Below are 18,022 nucleotides of genomic sequence, written 5' to 3' on the forward strand. Positions count from 1 at the left end.
TTTGAGGAAAGAAAGGTGACATAGGGAGTCCCCAATTGCTACCACGTGGAGATTGTTTGAGACAGCAAGTAATGTATGCTAATTTAATTACCAGGCAGCTGTGGGGAAGAGAAGTCTTCTGAGGGATCCTTCGGCCCCAATTTTTTTAATGGCATAAACAAAATTTCGGGTATAAATGGTGATAAAGGTTGTGGTGAAGTTTCATCAGAATTGTATGTTTAGTTTCAGAGGAAAGCAAATGCATATTTTGCAGGGCGACTCCCCTGTGAACCCCACTAGACCTTGATTTTTTTTTCATGGCATAACCAAACTTTGGTACATCATGTGTGGAGAAGGTTATGGTCAAGTTTCATCGAAGTTAGCATAGTTTTGGAGAAGAAAGCAAATACATATTTTGGGGGGAAACCCCCCCCCCCGAGATACCGATTTTTCTCACATCATGAACAAACTTTGGTACATCATGGGTGATGAAGGTTGTGGTAACATTTCATCAGAATTGCATGTGTCCTTTGTGAGAAGAAAGCAAATACCTCTATTGGGGGGCAACCCCACCATAAACTCCCTCCATAGAACCCCTCAGACCTTGATTGTTTATAATGCCATGAAAATACTTTGGTACATTATGGGTGATGAAGGTTTTGCTCAAATTTCATTAGAACTGCATGTGTAGTTTCTGAGAAGAAAGCAAATACCTATTTTTTGGGGCAACCGCCGTCGATTCCCTTAGGGCCCGATTCTTTTAATGCCATCATCAAACTTTGGCACATATACGGTTATGAACGTTGTGGTAAAGTTGCATCGAAATCCGATGTGTAGTTTCAGAGAAGTTGCAAGTATTTGGGGATGGACAGATGACGTGCCATCCCATCAGCTCCCCAGAACTACGTTCTCGGTGAGCGAAAAACTAAAAGCTCATTGAGGTGAGGTGGTGAAGCCGTCCGTCAGTCCGTGAAGACTTTATGCCTATTAATCACGTCCTGTTTGAATGTTAATTCCCTTAGATCCAAAAGACCGCAAGGACCCAAAAGACCCCAAAGATCCAAAAAGACCCAAAAGACCCCAAACACCCAAAATATCCCAATGACCAAGACGACCCAAATGTCCCCGAGAACACAAAAGACCCAAAGACTTATAAAGACCCTGAAGACCCAAAATACCTGGACCCAAAAGTCCCTGAACACCGAAAGGACCCCAATGACCACAAAGAACCAAAAGTCACTGAGGACCCAAAAGATCCTGAAGACCCCGAACACCCAAAAGATACTGAAGACCCAAAATATCTCAATGACCAAGACGACCCAAAAGTCCCTGAGGACACAAAAGACCGACTACTACGTCGATTCAGGCCTAAAAGGCCAGCATCAGACACAATGACGGACTCTCCACTCCTCCCTCATCAGTGTGTTCAGTTCATCTACATTAGTCATGCCACTGTCTTCTAGGACCGTGTTGACCATAGTCTTGGGAGGGCGCACAGGGTTCATCCTCCCGTGCTTGGGCTCCCATGTGATGACTCGGCTGGCAGGTAACTCGGAGTGGCGTAAAGAGTGCAGCTCGAGTTGCAGTTTCCTCACCTCAATTTTAGTGGTGAGCATCGGTAAGTTGTCATAGAGCTCGACGTTCATCATGTGCTGTTGCCAACTGACGTCAAGAGTCATCTGGAGCATTCGTGTAAAGCAACCATCCAATTACTTTAGCATGGTCTTGGTGAGTGTCCACGTCTCGCATCCGTACGTGAGAATGGACTCTATGGCAGCTATGAAGATCCTCTTTTTGAGCCCTCTTGTCAGGTTCGACTTCCAGATCTTCTTCATGTCATTCATAGCCCTCCACTCCAGCACCTTTATGTCCTTCTCCGAACTCATCATTCTTGGATCCGAGGTACTTGAAGTCTAAGACTTTCTTGATGGTGTCATTCTTTACGGTCTTGAGAGTACCTTTGTCACAGTTGAACGCCATGTACTGTCTTTTTAGCATTTAGGTGAAGTCCAACTTTATCGCACTCAGTTTCCACTGTTGTCAGTAGCTGCTGTGCTTCCTCCATCTGGTCAGAGAGCAGGGCTATGTCATCTACAAAATCCAGATCTGTGAGCGTAACTGGTCTGACCTTTCAGTTCGTCCTGGTTTTATGGTGAAACCAAGCGTCTCATGATCTTTGGTAGCTTGACGTAGAGCATAATCAAGGACGATTATGAAGATGTCGGGTGCCAGAGTGTCTCCTTGCAGCACACAAGCTAGGAGCTTGAACAGTGCTGTTTCTCCATCCGGTGATACAACTTTCACCATGGTCTTGGTATAGCTGGCCTCTATTGTTTTCAGTAGATGGTCCGGCACTCCGTAAGCTTTCAGGATCTTCAGCATTTTACCTTGGTGAATGGAATCAAAAGCTTCGCGAAAATCAATGAAAGTAAGCATGGCTGGTAAGTTGTTCTTCTTGACTTCCTTGATGATTCTGCGGAGCAAGTATTTGCGTTACCGTTGTGCGCTTCTACCGAAAACCATTCTGATTGAATCTCAGTTTCGTCTCTATGGCGGTGCGAATCCTGTTCAAAATCATCCAATTGTTTAGCTCTGCTAAGATGAAGGTCAAACTGATACCGAGGTAGTTGTCTGTCTTCGTGAGGGATCCGGACTTAGGAACTGGGATAATGTTTGAGAGTGACCACTGCTCTGGTTTGTCGCCTTTCATCAGTGCCGTATTATATATGTCCAGCAAGATATCGTCCAAGTCGTAGTTCTTCAGGACCTCTGCTGGTATCCCTTCTGGTCCAGTGCTCTTGCCCTGTTTGAGTGCGTACTTGGCCTTCTTCAGTTCCTCCATGGTGAATGGGCCGTCATCGATGTCGACCTGCGTTAGTATCATGGGTATGTCTTCCTCCTCTTCTGTGATCGTTGGAAGGCTTCGCAGCAGGTTCTTGAAATGGGTACACCATGTCAGGACGCAGTCCTCTGCTGTTTTTACCACTAATTATTCGACCTAATGGGGACTTCTTCCATCTGCTAATCTCGTTGACTAGGCGCCATGCTGCTTGCCTTCATTAGCAGCCTCCACCTCTCTAATCCGCTTAGCTAGTTCCTCTTCCTTCAGTCGGTCATAGGTGGCAAAGAGATTCTTCTTTGCTGTCTTAAGTTTGTCTCTGAGCTCTTCTGTCTCATTCCTTCTAAGCTCAGCATGACCAGCATTGACCACGCTTATTGTTGCGACGACATCAGAATGTTTTGAGATCCGGCTCTTCTTGATTCTCTTCACAGTAGGCAAACTCTTTGTTGCATCTGTGTGTGCGCATCGATGAGCCATTGATAGTGGTCAGTGGCAGTCTCTTCCTCTTCCCTCTCCAGTGGGCCGAAGCGATTTCTCACCTCCACCGTGTACTGGGCTTGAAGAATAGGTTGTGAGGAGAATGCTTTCCAGTCTATCTTCTCCTTGAGACATGTGGCTTTGGGTTTCCGCAGGCTCAGTCTCACTTGCATTGACACCACTCTGTGGTCACAACTGACCAAGGTGAAGATGCTGTAGGCTTCTGTGTTGATCACGCAGTTGCGCCATTTTGTTCTCACAAGGATGTAGGCGAGCTGCTTCCTGTGGTGGGAGGCTCTGCCTTCTTGTGTCCACAGTTTACCGGCTCGCTTCTTGAATTGTGTGTTGGTGGCAATGAGACTGTGTTCCCGGAGAAAGTCAACTAGGTATTGTCCATTTCTATTGGTAAGGTCGTGGTACGAGTATGGAACATCTTCTGGTCCAATCTGTGCATTAAAATCGCCGAGCACAGCCAGGAAGTTATGTGCCAGTATTGAAGCAACAACTTCGTGAAGTTTACTGAAGAATGTCTCCACCTCCTTCTCCTCGCTGTAGTTGTGCAGGGAGTAGCAGATGACGACGGAGATCGCCGGGTTTCCGTCAAATTCCACAGTAAGGATTCTGTCACTGACTGAGACAACCCCCCTCAGTGCCTTCTTCGCTTTCCGGTTCAACATCAACCCTACTCCGCCTTGTGCTGACTTCATCGTCGGCTCTCTCTCCATGCAGATGAGGTGCATCCCCTCTACCTCTATGAACCTCATCTCTTCGTCTGGGTGTACATGACTGTGTTCTTGGATCCCCTGGATGGAGATCCCGTAGCTGCTTGCATGTGATGCCATCTCTGTAGATCAAAGCAAGAGGTGGATGGTATTTGCTTTGAAGGTAGAGATGATCGTTTTTACCTTGCAGCGCAAAGAGGCGCAGTTCGCTCGGTCCCGTTGTCGGACTCAACCCTCCCCATGGGGTTTGAGGTTGAGTCTTCATATTGCCTACTGGGCCAGGGTCTGGGCATTCCTCAGAGTTCCTGAGCACTCCCGGCCCTGGAAGTATCGGATTTCCTGGGTTGTTTACCATCACAATGCCTTACAAGGCGCGAAACAAAAACTGTGTGGTGTGCCACTCCTCACACAGACAGTAGGTGGCCATTGACTCAAAAGAAGTTCATCTGCCCTTTGACAGGTTTTGTTTTTAATCCTGCAGGGTATCTACACACCCAACCTCACCTGGTTAACCGAAGTACACCAGGGGGTGTGCCGGTTGAGTCGCCATCAACCCGACCTGAGACAGATAGTACTGGGCGACGTGGTACCAATTGCAAGGCAAGGCCCCGACCTGACCACAAAAGACCCCAAAGACCCATAAAAACCCCCGAAGAACCAAAAGACACTGAAGACCAAAAATACCTGGAGACCTAAAAGACCCAAAAGTCTCTGAACACCGAAAGAATCTCAATGACCACGAAGACCCAAAAGACTGATTGATATGGTTATAGAACATGTCCCTTTTAAATTGCCTATTTTAAAGACTGTTATGAAAATTGCCTATGAAATTCTTCAAATTTCAATGTTGTATAAATCATTAAGTTCTCTTTAGCCAAGACCCAAAATCTCATCTTTTATTATAATCATGTTTTTATTATTATTCTTTGTTTTACTCTCTGCTTCAATTTTGATATATACTGAAATGCAAAAGAAACTTACCACCTTTTAAACCTTCAAATATCAACAATAACACTGCGTGTAGTAAATGTGTGAACTTATTTGTGGACAATGGTGTCCTCAATGTCAGACAAAACGGTCACAGATGGTCACTTGAACCTTCAATGGTCACTTCATAGCACAGCTGTTGAACAGCCGTTTTGACTGTCAGTGATTAGCCAAGGGGTACGGGATGATTTTAATGAGCTGCACGTGATGTCTTGATATTGGCTTTAAAAAGGCCAGTGCAAAATGGGAATTTCAATCAACATACCACGATTGTCAAGGGATCAATGGCAGTGTGCCTTGGGCATACTGCAAGGTGAATAGAGCTACCGTGAGGTGGCACGTCGCCTTGGCTGTTCACACCAGACGATATCGGCCCTGGTGGAGACACCCTCCACAACTCTGCAGATGACAGACCTCGATCAGGGAGGCCAAGAGTCACCACTGCAAGGCAGGACAGGCAGATGGTCCTAAGTCAGATGGCTTCAGACATTGAGGACTGAGTGGGACAGAATCCAGCAGCAATCCATCCAAAGACTGTAAGGCAGTATGCGCCGACGATGCACTGCCTGTATCCAAAACAATGGTGGCCACACACGCTATTGAAAGGGGACTGACATTGCACCCTGTGCTGTTCTGTACTGTAGAACAAACTTATGAGATGGTGTATCTTGGTCAAAAACTTGACATGTCATCAATAAAATGCCAATGTTTCAATTAGCAATTGTTGGTTTGTTTTATTTTGAACTGTTACAATTTTATTACATTTCAAACAAGTGGTAAGTTTCTTTTGCGGTTCAGTATATAACAGGTTCATATACTTTTAGTAAAAATGATTTGTTATATTTTTTGAATGACTAAAATACTGACATTAAATTTGTATTCCAGTTATTATGACAATACACAGCTGGTGAACAAAACCATCAGTTAGAGTATTTATCAAGTAAAGCACGAAATGTTTTTGTTTATTTAAAAAAAAAAAAATTATCATCCCTCCTTTCATTGAAAGATTTTTCACAACTTGTGCATTTGTACGGGCATTCTCCATTGTGTATTTTAAGGGTGGATGACCAATTAAAACATTTTGCACAAACTGTGCATTTGTATGGGCGTTCTCCATTGTGAATTCTCAAGTGGGATTTAAGGTTGCATGACTGCTTAAAGTATTTCCATCAAAGTGAGCATTTGTATGGGTGGTCATCATTGTGAATTCTCATGTGCTTTTTAAGGGTGGATGACCAATTAAAACATTTTGCACAAACTGTACATTTGTATGGGCATTCTCCATTGTGAATTCTCAGGTGTGCTTTAAGGAAAGATGAATAAATGAAGGATTTTCCACAAGTTGAGCATTTGTATGGGCGTTCTCCAGTATGAATTATCATGTGTGCTTTATGGGTGGATGAATACATAAAGGATTTTCCACAACTTGAGCATTTGTATGGGCACTCACCATTGTGAATTCTGAAGTGTGTTTTAAGATTTTGTGACTGATTAAAGCATTTTCCACAAACTGTGCATTTGTATGGACGTTCTCCATTGTGAATTCTCAAGTGTGTTTTCAGGTCGTATGACCGATTAAAACATTTTCCACACACTGTGCATTTGTATGGGCGTTCTCCATTGTGAATTCTCAAATGTGGTTGAAGGTCCGATGACCGATTAAAACATTTTCCACAAACTGTGCATTTGTATGGGCGTTCTCCATTGTGAATTCTCAAATGTGGTTGAAGGTCCGATGACCGATTAAAACATTTTCCACAAACTGTGCATTTGTATGGGCGTTCTCCATTGTGAATTCTCAAATGTGGTTGAAGGTCCGATGACCGATTAAAACATTTTCCACAAACTGTGCATTTGTATGGGCGTTCTCCATTATGAATTCTCAAGTGTGTTTTAAGCTGAGACGACCGATTAAAATATTTTCCACAAACTGTGCATTTGTATGGATGTGCAGGTTTCTTTCCTTTGTGAGTCTTGTGAAAATTATTCTCTGCAAACATTTCATTATTCAGTTTGTCTTGTCTGTAAAAAGTCCTCTTGCTCGTTTCAGTTGGCAGGTCCTGTGGGTGTGTGTCCGAGCTGTACCTACAAATAGGTCCAGTCTCTCTCGGAGATTCAATAGATCCACCTGCAAATACAACAGCACATGACCTGTACCAAAAAAAAAAGAAATCAGATTCTGTACAATACTAGAAATATCATTCTGACAAACGTATCCAAACATATATGACTGTACGCACAGACTGTATGCATTGTTGTATTGCAAAAAAGTAAAAAAATTCTTCTTGATGTAAATATACAGTGCTGTGCAGAAGTTTGGGTTTTTCCCACGAAATTCATACTTTCAGGTAAATTTATCCAATTATCAGTGATAAGTATTATGTGTTTGTTACTGTAAATTGACAGCTTTTGCACAGGCAGGTGAAATAAACTGCTTAAGTAAACGAGAGCGTTAATTGAACACGATACCCCAAGCATTGTGCAAGTGCATACTTCAATTTTAATAAAATAATGATTTTAAAGATCGTTGTAAAAAAAAAAAAAATTAAACTTTAGCACCATTGATGCAGTCTTCTGTACATAATATACATGTACATATACAAAAAATAAAAAAATATATACATAAATATAATATTGTTGCGGATTCAGCGGTGGCAGGATTCTGACGATGGCGTCAATCACTGTCTGTAACCAGTTTGGGTTTTCGCACCCTACTCTCGACAGCCAAATGTTACAGATTCGGCGCCACCCTCACCACCGCCGTCTCCGGGGTTATAACGCCAGCTGGTTCAGCACAATTCTCGGGTTACGCGTCTCGAACCACGATACCAAAATACACCTGTACCTTGCCAGCTGGGGGAATATACCCCGGTTACAGACTGGTTTTGTCAGAGACCGAGCGGAGTCTACCAGTCTGTAACCATTTTCGTTTTTATATCCAAATCGAGCGGATCCTTCCTCGATGTGGCACGAATTAATTCAAAGCGGCAACTTCATATGAACCAGCCAGATATATTGGGGACATCGGGAAAATGACACAGGCAATGCATTCACGACAATGTTATAACTAATCTATAACCCGTTCTTAACTAGGGAGCTACGAATTATGGGTTTAGAAAGGGACTCTAACGAGATAAGCCTTAAACGACATGCAGACAAGACAGAGTACTTGGTGATGTTTCATGGATGAGAGGAAAGTGTCAAAGGCACGAATGTGCTCGTAACAAGCCGATGTTCATGGATTTGAGCCCCAAGCTCGAGCACGCCGCGTGGCAAAATGGAGGTGTCGTCCATTTATCGCAGACCTCACGCACGCACTCTCGCGCGTTCAGAACATGATGTTTTTCAATTGTGGCTAAAATGTCCTGATATTTTACATTCAAATATCTATATAATTTATAAAGCAAAGTCTCCCAAATCCAGGCATTAGGATCAGTACCAAAATATCTGTTTATTGATGTACAGGTTTTGCCAATTAACTCTGTAGTCAAGGTCAAGGTCACACTCAAGGTCAAAATATACTTGTAGGCATAGCTTCAGATCTAATAGAGCTATTGACATGAAACCAACATTAAAACGTTCAGTGAACTACGAGCTTTCAGAATGGTAGTCCCCGATTGGACGTGACGTCCCCGGAAGTGCGTCAAAAGATGACATCATTTTTCAACTTTTTAATTTTTCAGTGTTTATCATTCCATTTTGTTGGACTGCCTTCAAGGAGGTTACACACCAAATTTGACGTCAATCGGACTGACGGTTGTGACGTCATGGACGTTTTAAAATGACGTTTTTCAAATGTTCCCGGAAAAAAAGTTGCGGCGGCGAAGGTATGCGCTCTACCGAGTGCCCGTTCTAGTTATTCCTTCTCCAATCTCGTTGTTTCCTTCAATTGGCTGATTTCCCTTTCCTGATTCATTTGTTGTTCTTTCACTACTCTTTCTTCCATTTCATTCTTTAATTTGTTGTTTCCTTCAACTGGTTGATTTCCTTTTCTTGTTTCATTCGTTGTTCTTTCACTGTCTTCTCGTACTCCAACCTTGCTTTCTCCTTTAACTGTTTGATCTGCCCAGTGTGGTCCCTTAACTTTTCATTCTCTGTTCTCGTTCTTTCCTCTCTTAACATCCTCAGCTCGTTTTGTAATTCCCTCTCTTTATTTCGGCGTTTCTGTAACTCAGAAGTTTTTTTCCATAATTCCCCTCTCGCCTCCTCACCTCTTTTGCATTCTTCCTTCCTCCTTTCGTCCATTTTCTTACCGTATTCCTCTAGTTCTTCCAGGCATTTCTCTTTTCTTTTTATCTCCTGTTCTTGGATTTCTCTTATCTGATTGCCTTCTCTTACCTCTTCCTTCAGTTGTCTCAATTCCAAATCGTGTTTCCGTTTTTCCTTTTTCAGCTTTTTTTTCCATTCTTCTTCCAAGTTCTCTCTATCCCGGGAGTTACTTTGCTCCCGCTCTTCCTCTTGAATTTGCTCTTCCTCTATTCTTTTATTCAGTTCACTCTTCTTTGTTCCACCTTATGGGTACTCCACTCTACTTTCCTCATTTCTCCCTGTAGTTCCTTGAACTGTCTTGACTTTTCCAACAATTATTCCTTCTTTTGCTCCAGAGATTTCACTCCTCTTTTTATCTTCTGTTTGAGGCTCTCTTATCTGATTGCCTGATCGTACCTCTTCCTTCACATTTTTCCTTTTCTAGCTTTTTTCCCCATTCTTTTTCCAAATTATCCCTGTCCTGGGAGTTACTAATTTGCTCCTCCTCTATTCTTTTGTTCAGTTCGTTCTTCTCATATTCCAACTGACGGGTAAACAACACTACTTTATTCTTTTCTCCACATAGTTCGTCGACTCTGTTGGCTAAGTCCTCTTTCAGCCACCGAATTCGTTCCTGTTCATCGGCCAATTGTTGTAACCCCCCGTACATATAATTTTTCTGAACCTCGTCTGCGTGCCGTTGTGCCTCGTCCAATTTAATTTGTACCTCCTTTATATAATTCTCATAACGCCTCACCTGTTCCATGGCATCCCCCAATTGTATCTGAAGCTTGCTAATGTTCGCGTAGTCGTCCTGCCTCGGCGCATGCCGTGACCACGTAGTTCGAACTGGTGGTTGGGAGTCCCCGCCTTGTGTTATGCCGTTTGTTGCGCGATTAATAGCAACCCACTTCGTGTTGCGCTGAGGTGGGGCCGCACCGCTATTTTGCAACTCCATTTTTCTTTATAATCCCGAAGTCCTTCACCCGATCTGCTCAACATAAAATCAAAGCAAATTTGGACCGTTTTTTTTTTTCCTCGCGCCTCTCGTAACCAATGTTCGGGGCGCGAAATGCACCACAGGTCCAAATATCTCACTCCTGACTACCAGTGTTGAGGATCGGCGATGGAGGGATTCTCAACCCACTCCGGACACCAATTGTTAATGGCTTCCGTGGTGTCGGGATTCGAAGTCCGTCACCAGTTTTTTATTATTCTTTTTTTTTTTTACGAATCGGGTGAATTTATTCCTCTGGGGCACATCGGGGAAACACGACACAAGCAAAGCATTCACCACAATGTTATGATTAATCTATAACCCGTTCTTAACTAGGGAGCTACGGATTATGGGTTTCGAAGGGGACTCCAACGAGATAAGCCTAAAACGACATGCAGACAAGACATGGACAGCATGCAGACAAGACAGAGTACTTGGTGATGTTTCATGGACGAGAGGAAAGTGTCAAAGGCACGAATGTGGCTCGTAACAAGCCGATGTTCACGGATTCGAGCCCCAAGCTCGAGCACGCCGCATGGCAAAATGGAGGCGTCGTCCATTTGTTACAGACCTCACGCATGCACTCTCGCGCGTTCAGACCCCACGAGGTCGACTGGACCAGAGCGAAAGCTCCACGGTGGTATGCTCCAGCTGGCTTTTCACAAGGTCAACATACAAGTCCAGGCCTGGCCTGTTCACCAGACAAGGCCAAATCGAGGTGCCGGGCTCCGCAGACTGAGTCCATGGGATTCCAAGACGTCGTTAAGCCGTGAGGTGAGTAGGGACAGTCAGAGGCTCCGTCGTTAGATGCAGGTTGAACCTGTCGATGACCTCTCGAAGCCGACTCCAGACTCACACAGCAGCCAGGTCCTCTTGAAGCAGATTGCAGCCTAACCCTCAGGTTCAGTTCCTCCCTCGGCAGATTCGACCCTCAGGTTCAGTTCCTCCTACTGCCGATTGCACACTTGACCTCAGGCAGATCCTCTCCCAGCCGATGGCAGACAGACCTCAGCGCTCTCGTCGCAAATCCACACTGCCTTTCCTTTGTTTGCTCACCTCGAAGCCCACTGGCTCCTCCCTCAGTTTCACTTCCTTCTCTAGGCCACTCCCTCTCAACCGACTGGGCGGGGCCTCGTCCAGAGAGGGGTAGGAAGAAGAAGAAGCTCTTGGTACACCACCACCGCAAGAATAATAAACAGCCTCTTACACCTCCCGACACACATGTAATGTCCATTTACCGAACAACCTGGCTAAACATGCATTTAATGGGGGATTTGGGCTAATCCTATATTTAGTAACACATTAAGGGCCATTTCCGCAACAATATATATATATATATATATATATATATATATATATATATATATATATATATATATATATATATATATATATAATTCCAGCAGTGTGTGTGTGTGTGTGTGTGTGTGTGTGTGTGTGTGTGTGTGTGTGTGTGTGTGTGTGTGTGTGTGTGTGTGTGTGTGTGTGTGTGACTGCTGTTTCTCGACAACCACTGGTCCGATCTAATTGAAACTTGCCAGGTATATTGCTGGGGACCTGAGTATGTGCCTTTTCAAGGTTTGAGATTAATCGGACAAGTGCTTCCCAAGTTATGGCCATTTATTTACCAACCAATGACAAGACACGTTGCTGCGTGGGCGTGGCCGATGGGGAAGAGAACCTCAGCCGCGTTCCCCCATTACGGGTTACAACGTACGGACTTCCGGATAGTGATGACACTGTATTCTAATAATTTCTCGATTTCTTATGCGCATTTATAGATCAACACAATGTCCCAATCGAGTTGTCGTTTAGCCGAGCTAGAGTGTGCATCTGGGACACACATCTTAACCAAGTAAACTGACATTATCCAGGGTGTTGGATATGCCAAACATCCATGAGTCCCATAGTTTTTATAATTTTTTCCAAACTTTTGGCATATTTTGGATGTGGCTCCGCACTGTTTCTGTCTAAAGCAGGGTCAAGGGTACAGTTGAAGTCACCACTCATTATAAAGCAACAATTCAAGTCAATTATGCTGAGAAAGCCCTCGAGTTTAAGGAAGAAGTTATACTTTTCAGCATTCTCATTGGGGGCAGAAATGTTTACAAAAACAAAGATTTCATTGTTGGCAATGAACTGAAGACAAGCCAGACGTCCAGGAATTATTTCGTTATAATGAACTTGTGAGAGCGTTAATGACGGAGAGACAAAGAAAGCAATCCCGGCAGTGAAGGAATTGATATCACTGAAGAACCACTGACCCTTCATTAGCCTTCTCCATTGGGCTTCGGCAGTCAGATCTCCATGGCTTTCTTGCAATAACAAGACATCCAGGTGCAAACGCCGTGTCATCTTTTATCTGAACTTTGTGTTCTAAACTAGCACCACCATTAATGTTTAGGTTTCCGAAATTAACATTCATGTACGTAGAAAGGGAAAGAAGAAAAATAAATAAATAAGAGAAACATACTGTTGCGAATTCGTGCCCGCCGGCATGCGATTGACCGCGTGTAGCCAAAAGCGGCCGCCTCGCCCACCGGAACGGACAATTCAGTCGTGACCCTCCGGGAACTAGCGCCTGGAGCCAGTCACGGGTGGGGGTTTAACCTCACCACAATCGTGCCAATTGCCCATCCGCGCAGGATAGGGTTGCTCGCCAAATTCGACCTACCTAAGTACCTGCGCGAGTGGTCGACCGGGCGATCGTACCTCGCCGCAGGTCGACTTCGGACACGAAACGCTTAAGCGGTTCGTTCCGTGCTGCAGAGATAACCGAGCGGAGTTATCTTCGACCTCAACGGTAAGGATTATTTACCGGGCGTTTTAAACCCACTATCAATCCCTAACCTGATGCAAGATGGAGATTCAATGCATGGAAAAGACGAAGCGAAACAGGAAAACAGTTCACACAATGCACTTTAATACAGACACATGGAAGCACGTATATACAGCCATACAGTCAAAACAAAATGCAAGGAAAGAGTTAACACCGAATACGGCAATGTAAAGGCACAGACACTTAGGCAGTTCTACTTGGATTTGGACACGGCGCCACAGCATGCATTCAACCCGAAATAAAATAAAGACACCCTCACAGGCAAGGAGGCAGACAGGTCCGTGGACCAAATGTACATGGATCCTGGAGGAGCAGCCAGGTCCACGAGACTGAGAAGGTCTTACCCGCATCCTCGTGACTCGATGGCGGGCAAGCTGCAATGTTCGCGCAGCTGCGCCCCGACTCCGTGCCCCTGGCGTGGTCGACGAGCCCTCTCCAGCGTGCTCCACGCGAGCAGTTTTGTTGGCACCACATTTAGGGTGGAGGAGGAACGGGGCCCCCCGGCACTATCTCAGCGCGGATGGGGGGGGGGGGATTGCTGATGCTCAGCGAGAGGGGAATGGCTGGCTGGCTTGGACCCCGCGACAAGACGAGTGACCCCCACACTGCAACCTCATTGCCGACCGCCGTCTTCACTTGACTCGAACTTGAACTCGACCAGCCGCCTGCAACTGAACCGCGCGAACTCCACTCGAGCCGCACTGAACTGAACTCAACTGCGCGAGTCGCCTTATGCTAGCGTCTTTATAGGCCTCAGGAGCCTATATGTAAATATCAGGATCAAAACGTGATTGGAGGCAGGGCCACGCCACCCTCTGTTCAGCCATTGGTGCGGCAAAAAGGGGGCGTGAACCTCTTTTGATCCAAATTCCTTTCGTAAAGAATCCACATTCATCGCGCTTGGAGGCGGGGCCATACCGCCCGACGCTCGCCCATTGGACGGAGAAAAAGGGGGTGTGAAGCCTTTTCGATCCGAATTTCTCCCTCGGAAAGGCTGCCATTCACGCTCGCGGCTCGATGCATTCGGCACCAATCGCTGAACGGGCCCTAGACAGCCCGACGTTCAGTGTTCACAGGTGGTGCGGTTGCTGGTTGTGAAGGAGAAAGGCGAAGGTGGTGGAGTTGTTCAAGGGCGTTGTTGAGCGTCGTTAGAGAATGGCGGGTGAGGCGATACTTGCGGGGTTGAGTTGTGGAGGTGAAGGTAGTGGCGGTTTGGTGGAGTTGTTCGGGGGCGTTGTTGATGGTGGCGATTTGCTTGTTGGGGTGGTGTTTGAGTTGTTGGCGGCTTAATGGTCGAAAATAACAATAGAGAAAGAAAAATGGCTAACTCAAAGCGTCGCAGCCCGGATGAATCACACATATTCCCTCTATACAACGGGTTTGGGCTAACTACACATGAACTTACCGATATATCTCACCTGAGGACTCTTTATGGTGTAATGCGAATTTCCACAACCGTAACAATACCATCAGGACCTCATTTAAGAAGCTCCTGTTGAGCTTTCTGGATCTTTATTTTTAACCTGTGCTTCTGAGCCTCAGTAAAATTTGGGGTGTCAGGGTTATGCACAATATCTTTCAATATAATAATTAACGCCAGACGATCAGGGACATGATCTTTCAGTTCAATGTTCCTCTTACGATAAGAATCCCCCAAGAAGTCCTGAAGCTCATCATCCAAAGGTCTGCTTTCAGTCTTTAGAATCAGAGAGGACTCATCTTGACCTTCACCATCAGATTCCTCACATGGGGAATCAATTGGTGTTTCAGTTTCCTTGCGAGCATCACATGATTGCTCGGTTTCAATGAAAGAATCTTCTTCAGGAGCCTCATATGTCAGAGTTACATTTGGGGATTCTTCGGAATGTAAGAGAGTGGACTCCAAGCCTGTCCGTGACATGGCCACGGTGCTCGGGTCATGAATGTCACTCTCCATTGGAGGATTTAAACTATCCTCCATTGTTCCCTCAGTGTCTTTATTTGCCTCATTTATTACTTTGTAGAGAGAGACTGTAAAAATTTATCTTCCTCCTGTAACTGTTGTATATGGGAGCAGTCTGCATAAGGAACGTCCTTGTATGAGAGGACACTCTCTATGGGGTTAGAAACATTGATTGGGATGGGCAAGTTCAATTCTATTGTTTTGTTGATAACGTTTGAACAAGCGGACGTTTCTGGATTACTTTCTTCTTCCAGAAAGGCAAATCTGTTTTACATGGAATTCCAGTCATTAAATTTTCACTGATTTGCCTTTTACCAGAAGGTGACACACGTGTTGCAACGGATTTACGTTTCTTCACTTTAGAGACGGCAATAAACCCATCACTTACGCTGTCCATTGGCTCATTGGGAGAGGGCGTGTCCACTCATTCAGTTAATTTATCCTGTACGTCATTGGGAGGTGGCGTGTCCACTCGTTCAGTGAATTTATCCTGTACGTCATTGGGAGGGGCGTGTCCACTCGTTTAGCTGGTTTATCCTGTATGTTCGTTAAAAGGGAAACATTAACATTAATCTGTGAATCATTGTTACTCGGTTCAGCCATGGAAAGCTGCGTTTTTCGAAGAGGGCAAAACTGTTGCATATGTCCCACTGCACCACAACCAAAGCACTTTCGGGTGTGAAGTGTTAACATATGCTTGGTAATCGTGACCATTTAAAGTGAACTTTAAAATGATATTCAGAGAGGGATAATCCTTGTTGAGTATCATAAATACTTGTCTACGGAAACCCATCACGTGACTGGCACGTTCATCTTTGCAGCCCAAAGGAAGCATTATTAGGGGGTACACACAGTGTCCATAACGCTGCAGCGCTCTCAGGATTACATTACTGTTCAGGAATGGCGGTACATTTGAGATAATCACTTTCTGAGCAGGAGTATCTAAAGGATACATCACAAAGTGTCCAGAGTCAAGGGACAAGCCTTGTTCAATGATGAAAGCAACATATTCTTTGTCGGAGACACAGAGAGAGAGAGAGAGAGAGAGAGAGAGAGAGAGAGAGAGAGAGAGAGAGAGAGAGAGAGAGAGGAGGAGAGGAGGAAGAGGAGGAAGGGAGAGGAGGGAGGGAGAGAGGAAGGAGGGAGGGAGAGAGGGAAGGAGGAGGGATGGGGGAGCAAGGAGGTAGAGGGGGAGAGCGACGCTGCACAACATGTCGCTGTACACTGCTGGGGGGGGGGGGGAGCAAGGAGAAAGATAAGGAGAGGGGAAAGGGGAAAGGGGGAAGGGAAGTCGTTGTTCTCGAATTGCGCTTAGTGGGGGGGCAGTGGGACGGGGGTCTCTCTCTCTCTCTCTCTCTCTCTCTCTCTCTCTCTCTCTCTCTCTCTCTCTCTCTCTCTCTCTCTCTCTCTCTCTCTCTCTCTCTCTCTCTCTCTCTCTCTCTCTCTCTCTCTCTCTCTCTCTCTCTCTCTCTCTCTCGCTCTCTCTAGCTCTCTCTCTCTCTCTCGCTCTCTCTAGCTCTCTCTCTCTAGCTCTCTCTCTCTCTCGCTCTCTCTAGCTCTCTCTCTCTAGCTCTCTCTCTCTCTAGCTCTCTCTCTCTCTAGCTCTCTCTCTCTAGCTCTCTCTCTCTCGCTCTCTCTCTCTAGCTCTCTCTCTCTAGCTCTCTCTCTCTAGCTCTCTCTCTCTAGCTCTCTCTCTCTAGCTCTCTCTCTCTAGCTCTCTCTCTCTAGCTCTCTCTCTCTAGCTCTCTCTCTCTAGCTCTCTCTCTCTAGCTCTCTCTCTCTAGCTCTCTCTCTCTAGCTCTCTCTCTCTAGCTCTCTCTCTCTAGCTCTCTCTCTCTAGCTCTCTCTCTCTAGCTCTCTCTCTCTAGCTCTCTCTCTCTAGCTCTCTCTCTCTAGCTCTCTCTCTCTAGCTCTCTCTCTCTAGCTCTCTCTCTCTAGCTCTCTCTCTCTAGCTCTCTCTCTCTAGCTCTCTCTCTCTAGCTCTCTCTCTCTAGCTCTCTCTCTCTAGCTCTCTCTCTCTAGCTCTCTCTCTCTAGCTCTCTCTCTCTAGCTCTCTCTCTCTAGCTCTCTCTCTCTAGCTCTCTCTCTCTAGCTCTCTCTCTCTAGCTCTCTCTCTCTAGCTCTCTCTCTCTAGCTCTCTCTCTCTAGCTCTCTCTCTCTAGCTCTCTCTCTCTAGCTCTCTCTCTCTAGCTCTCTCTCTAGCTCTCTCTCTAGCTCTCTCTCTCTAGCTCTCTCTCTCTAGCTCTCTCTCTCTAGCTCTCTCTCTCTAGCTCTCTCTCTCTAGCTCTCTCTCTCTAGCTCTCTCTCTCTAGCTCTCTCTCTCTAGCTCTCTCTCTCTAGCTCTCTCTCTCTCTAGCTCTCTCTCTCTAGCTCTCTCTCTCTAGCTCTCTCTCTCTAGCTCTCTCTCTCTAGCTCTCTCTCTCTAGCTCTCTCTCTCTAGCTCTCTCTCTCTAGCTCTCTCTCTCTAGCTCTCTCTCTCTAGCTCTCTCTCTCTAGCTCTCTCTCTCTAGCTCTCTCTCTCTAGCTCTCTCTCTCTAGCTCTCTCTCTCTAGCTCTCTCTCTCTAGCTCTCTCTCTCTAGCTCTCTCTCTCTAGCTCTCTCTCTCTAGCTCTCTCTCTCTAGCTCTCTCTCTCTAGCTCTCTCTCTCTAGCTCTCTCTCTCTAGCTCTCTCTCTCTAGCTCTCTCTCTCTAGCTCTCTCTCTCTAGCTCTCTCTCTCTAGCTCTCTCTCTCTAGCTCTCTCTCTCTAGCTCTCTCTCTCTAGCTCTCTCTCTCTAGCTCTCTCTCTCTAGCTCTCTCTCTCTAGCTCTCTCTCTCTAGCTCTCTCTCTCTAGCTCTCTCTCTCTAGCTCTCTCTCTCTAGCTCTCTCTCTCTAGCTCTCTCTCTCTAGCTCTCTCTCTAGCTCTCTGCCAGAATTAGTGCAGGATTGAATGAAGTGGAGTACGTAAAAACATCACGTCCAAATGGGTCATACGAAAGAGCGCCTGGAGA

General features: G+C 45.6%; 1 protein-coding gene and 1 pseudogene across 2 annotated transcripts in view; both read right to left on the reverse strand.

Moving 5' to 3' along the window:
- Positions 1-510: 510 nt before the first annotated feature.
- LOC147009351 (protein CFDP2-like) lies at positions 511-4,140 on the reverse strand. Its single transcript, XM_085862146.1, has one exon. It carries the CDS (start codon positions 4,138-4,140, stop codon positions 3,247-3,249), a length of 894 nt encoding a protein of 297 aa, XP_085718272.1. The 3' UTR covers positions 511-3,246.
- Positions 4,141-5,969: 1,829 nt separating this feature from the next.
- The window catches only part of LOC147009352 (uncharacterized), a 49,722-nt pseudogene continuing 37,669 nt past the window's right edge, over positions 5,970-18,022 (reverse strand). Inside the window, exon 5 of the transcript XR_015052846.1 lies at positions 5,970-7,135. The product of XR_015052846.1 is annotated as an uncharacterized LOC147009352 (transcript). The remainder of the gene's footprint in view (positions 7,136-18,022) is intronic.

Source organism: Eptatretus burgeri, chromosome 17, assembly GCF_056783735.1.
Source record: "Eptatretus burgeri isolate ZD-2024b chromosome 17, Ebu_testis_v1, whole genome shotgun sequence".
Lineage (NCBI taxonomy): Eukaryota > Metazoa > Chordata > Myxini > Myxiniformes > Myxinidae > Eptatretus > Eptatretus burgeri.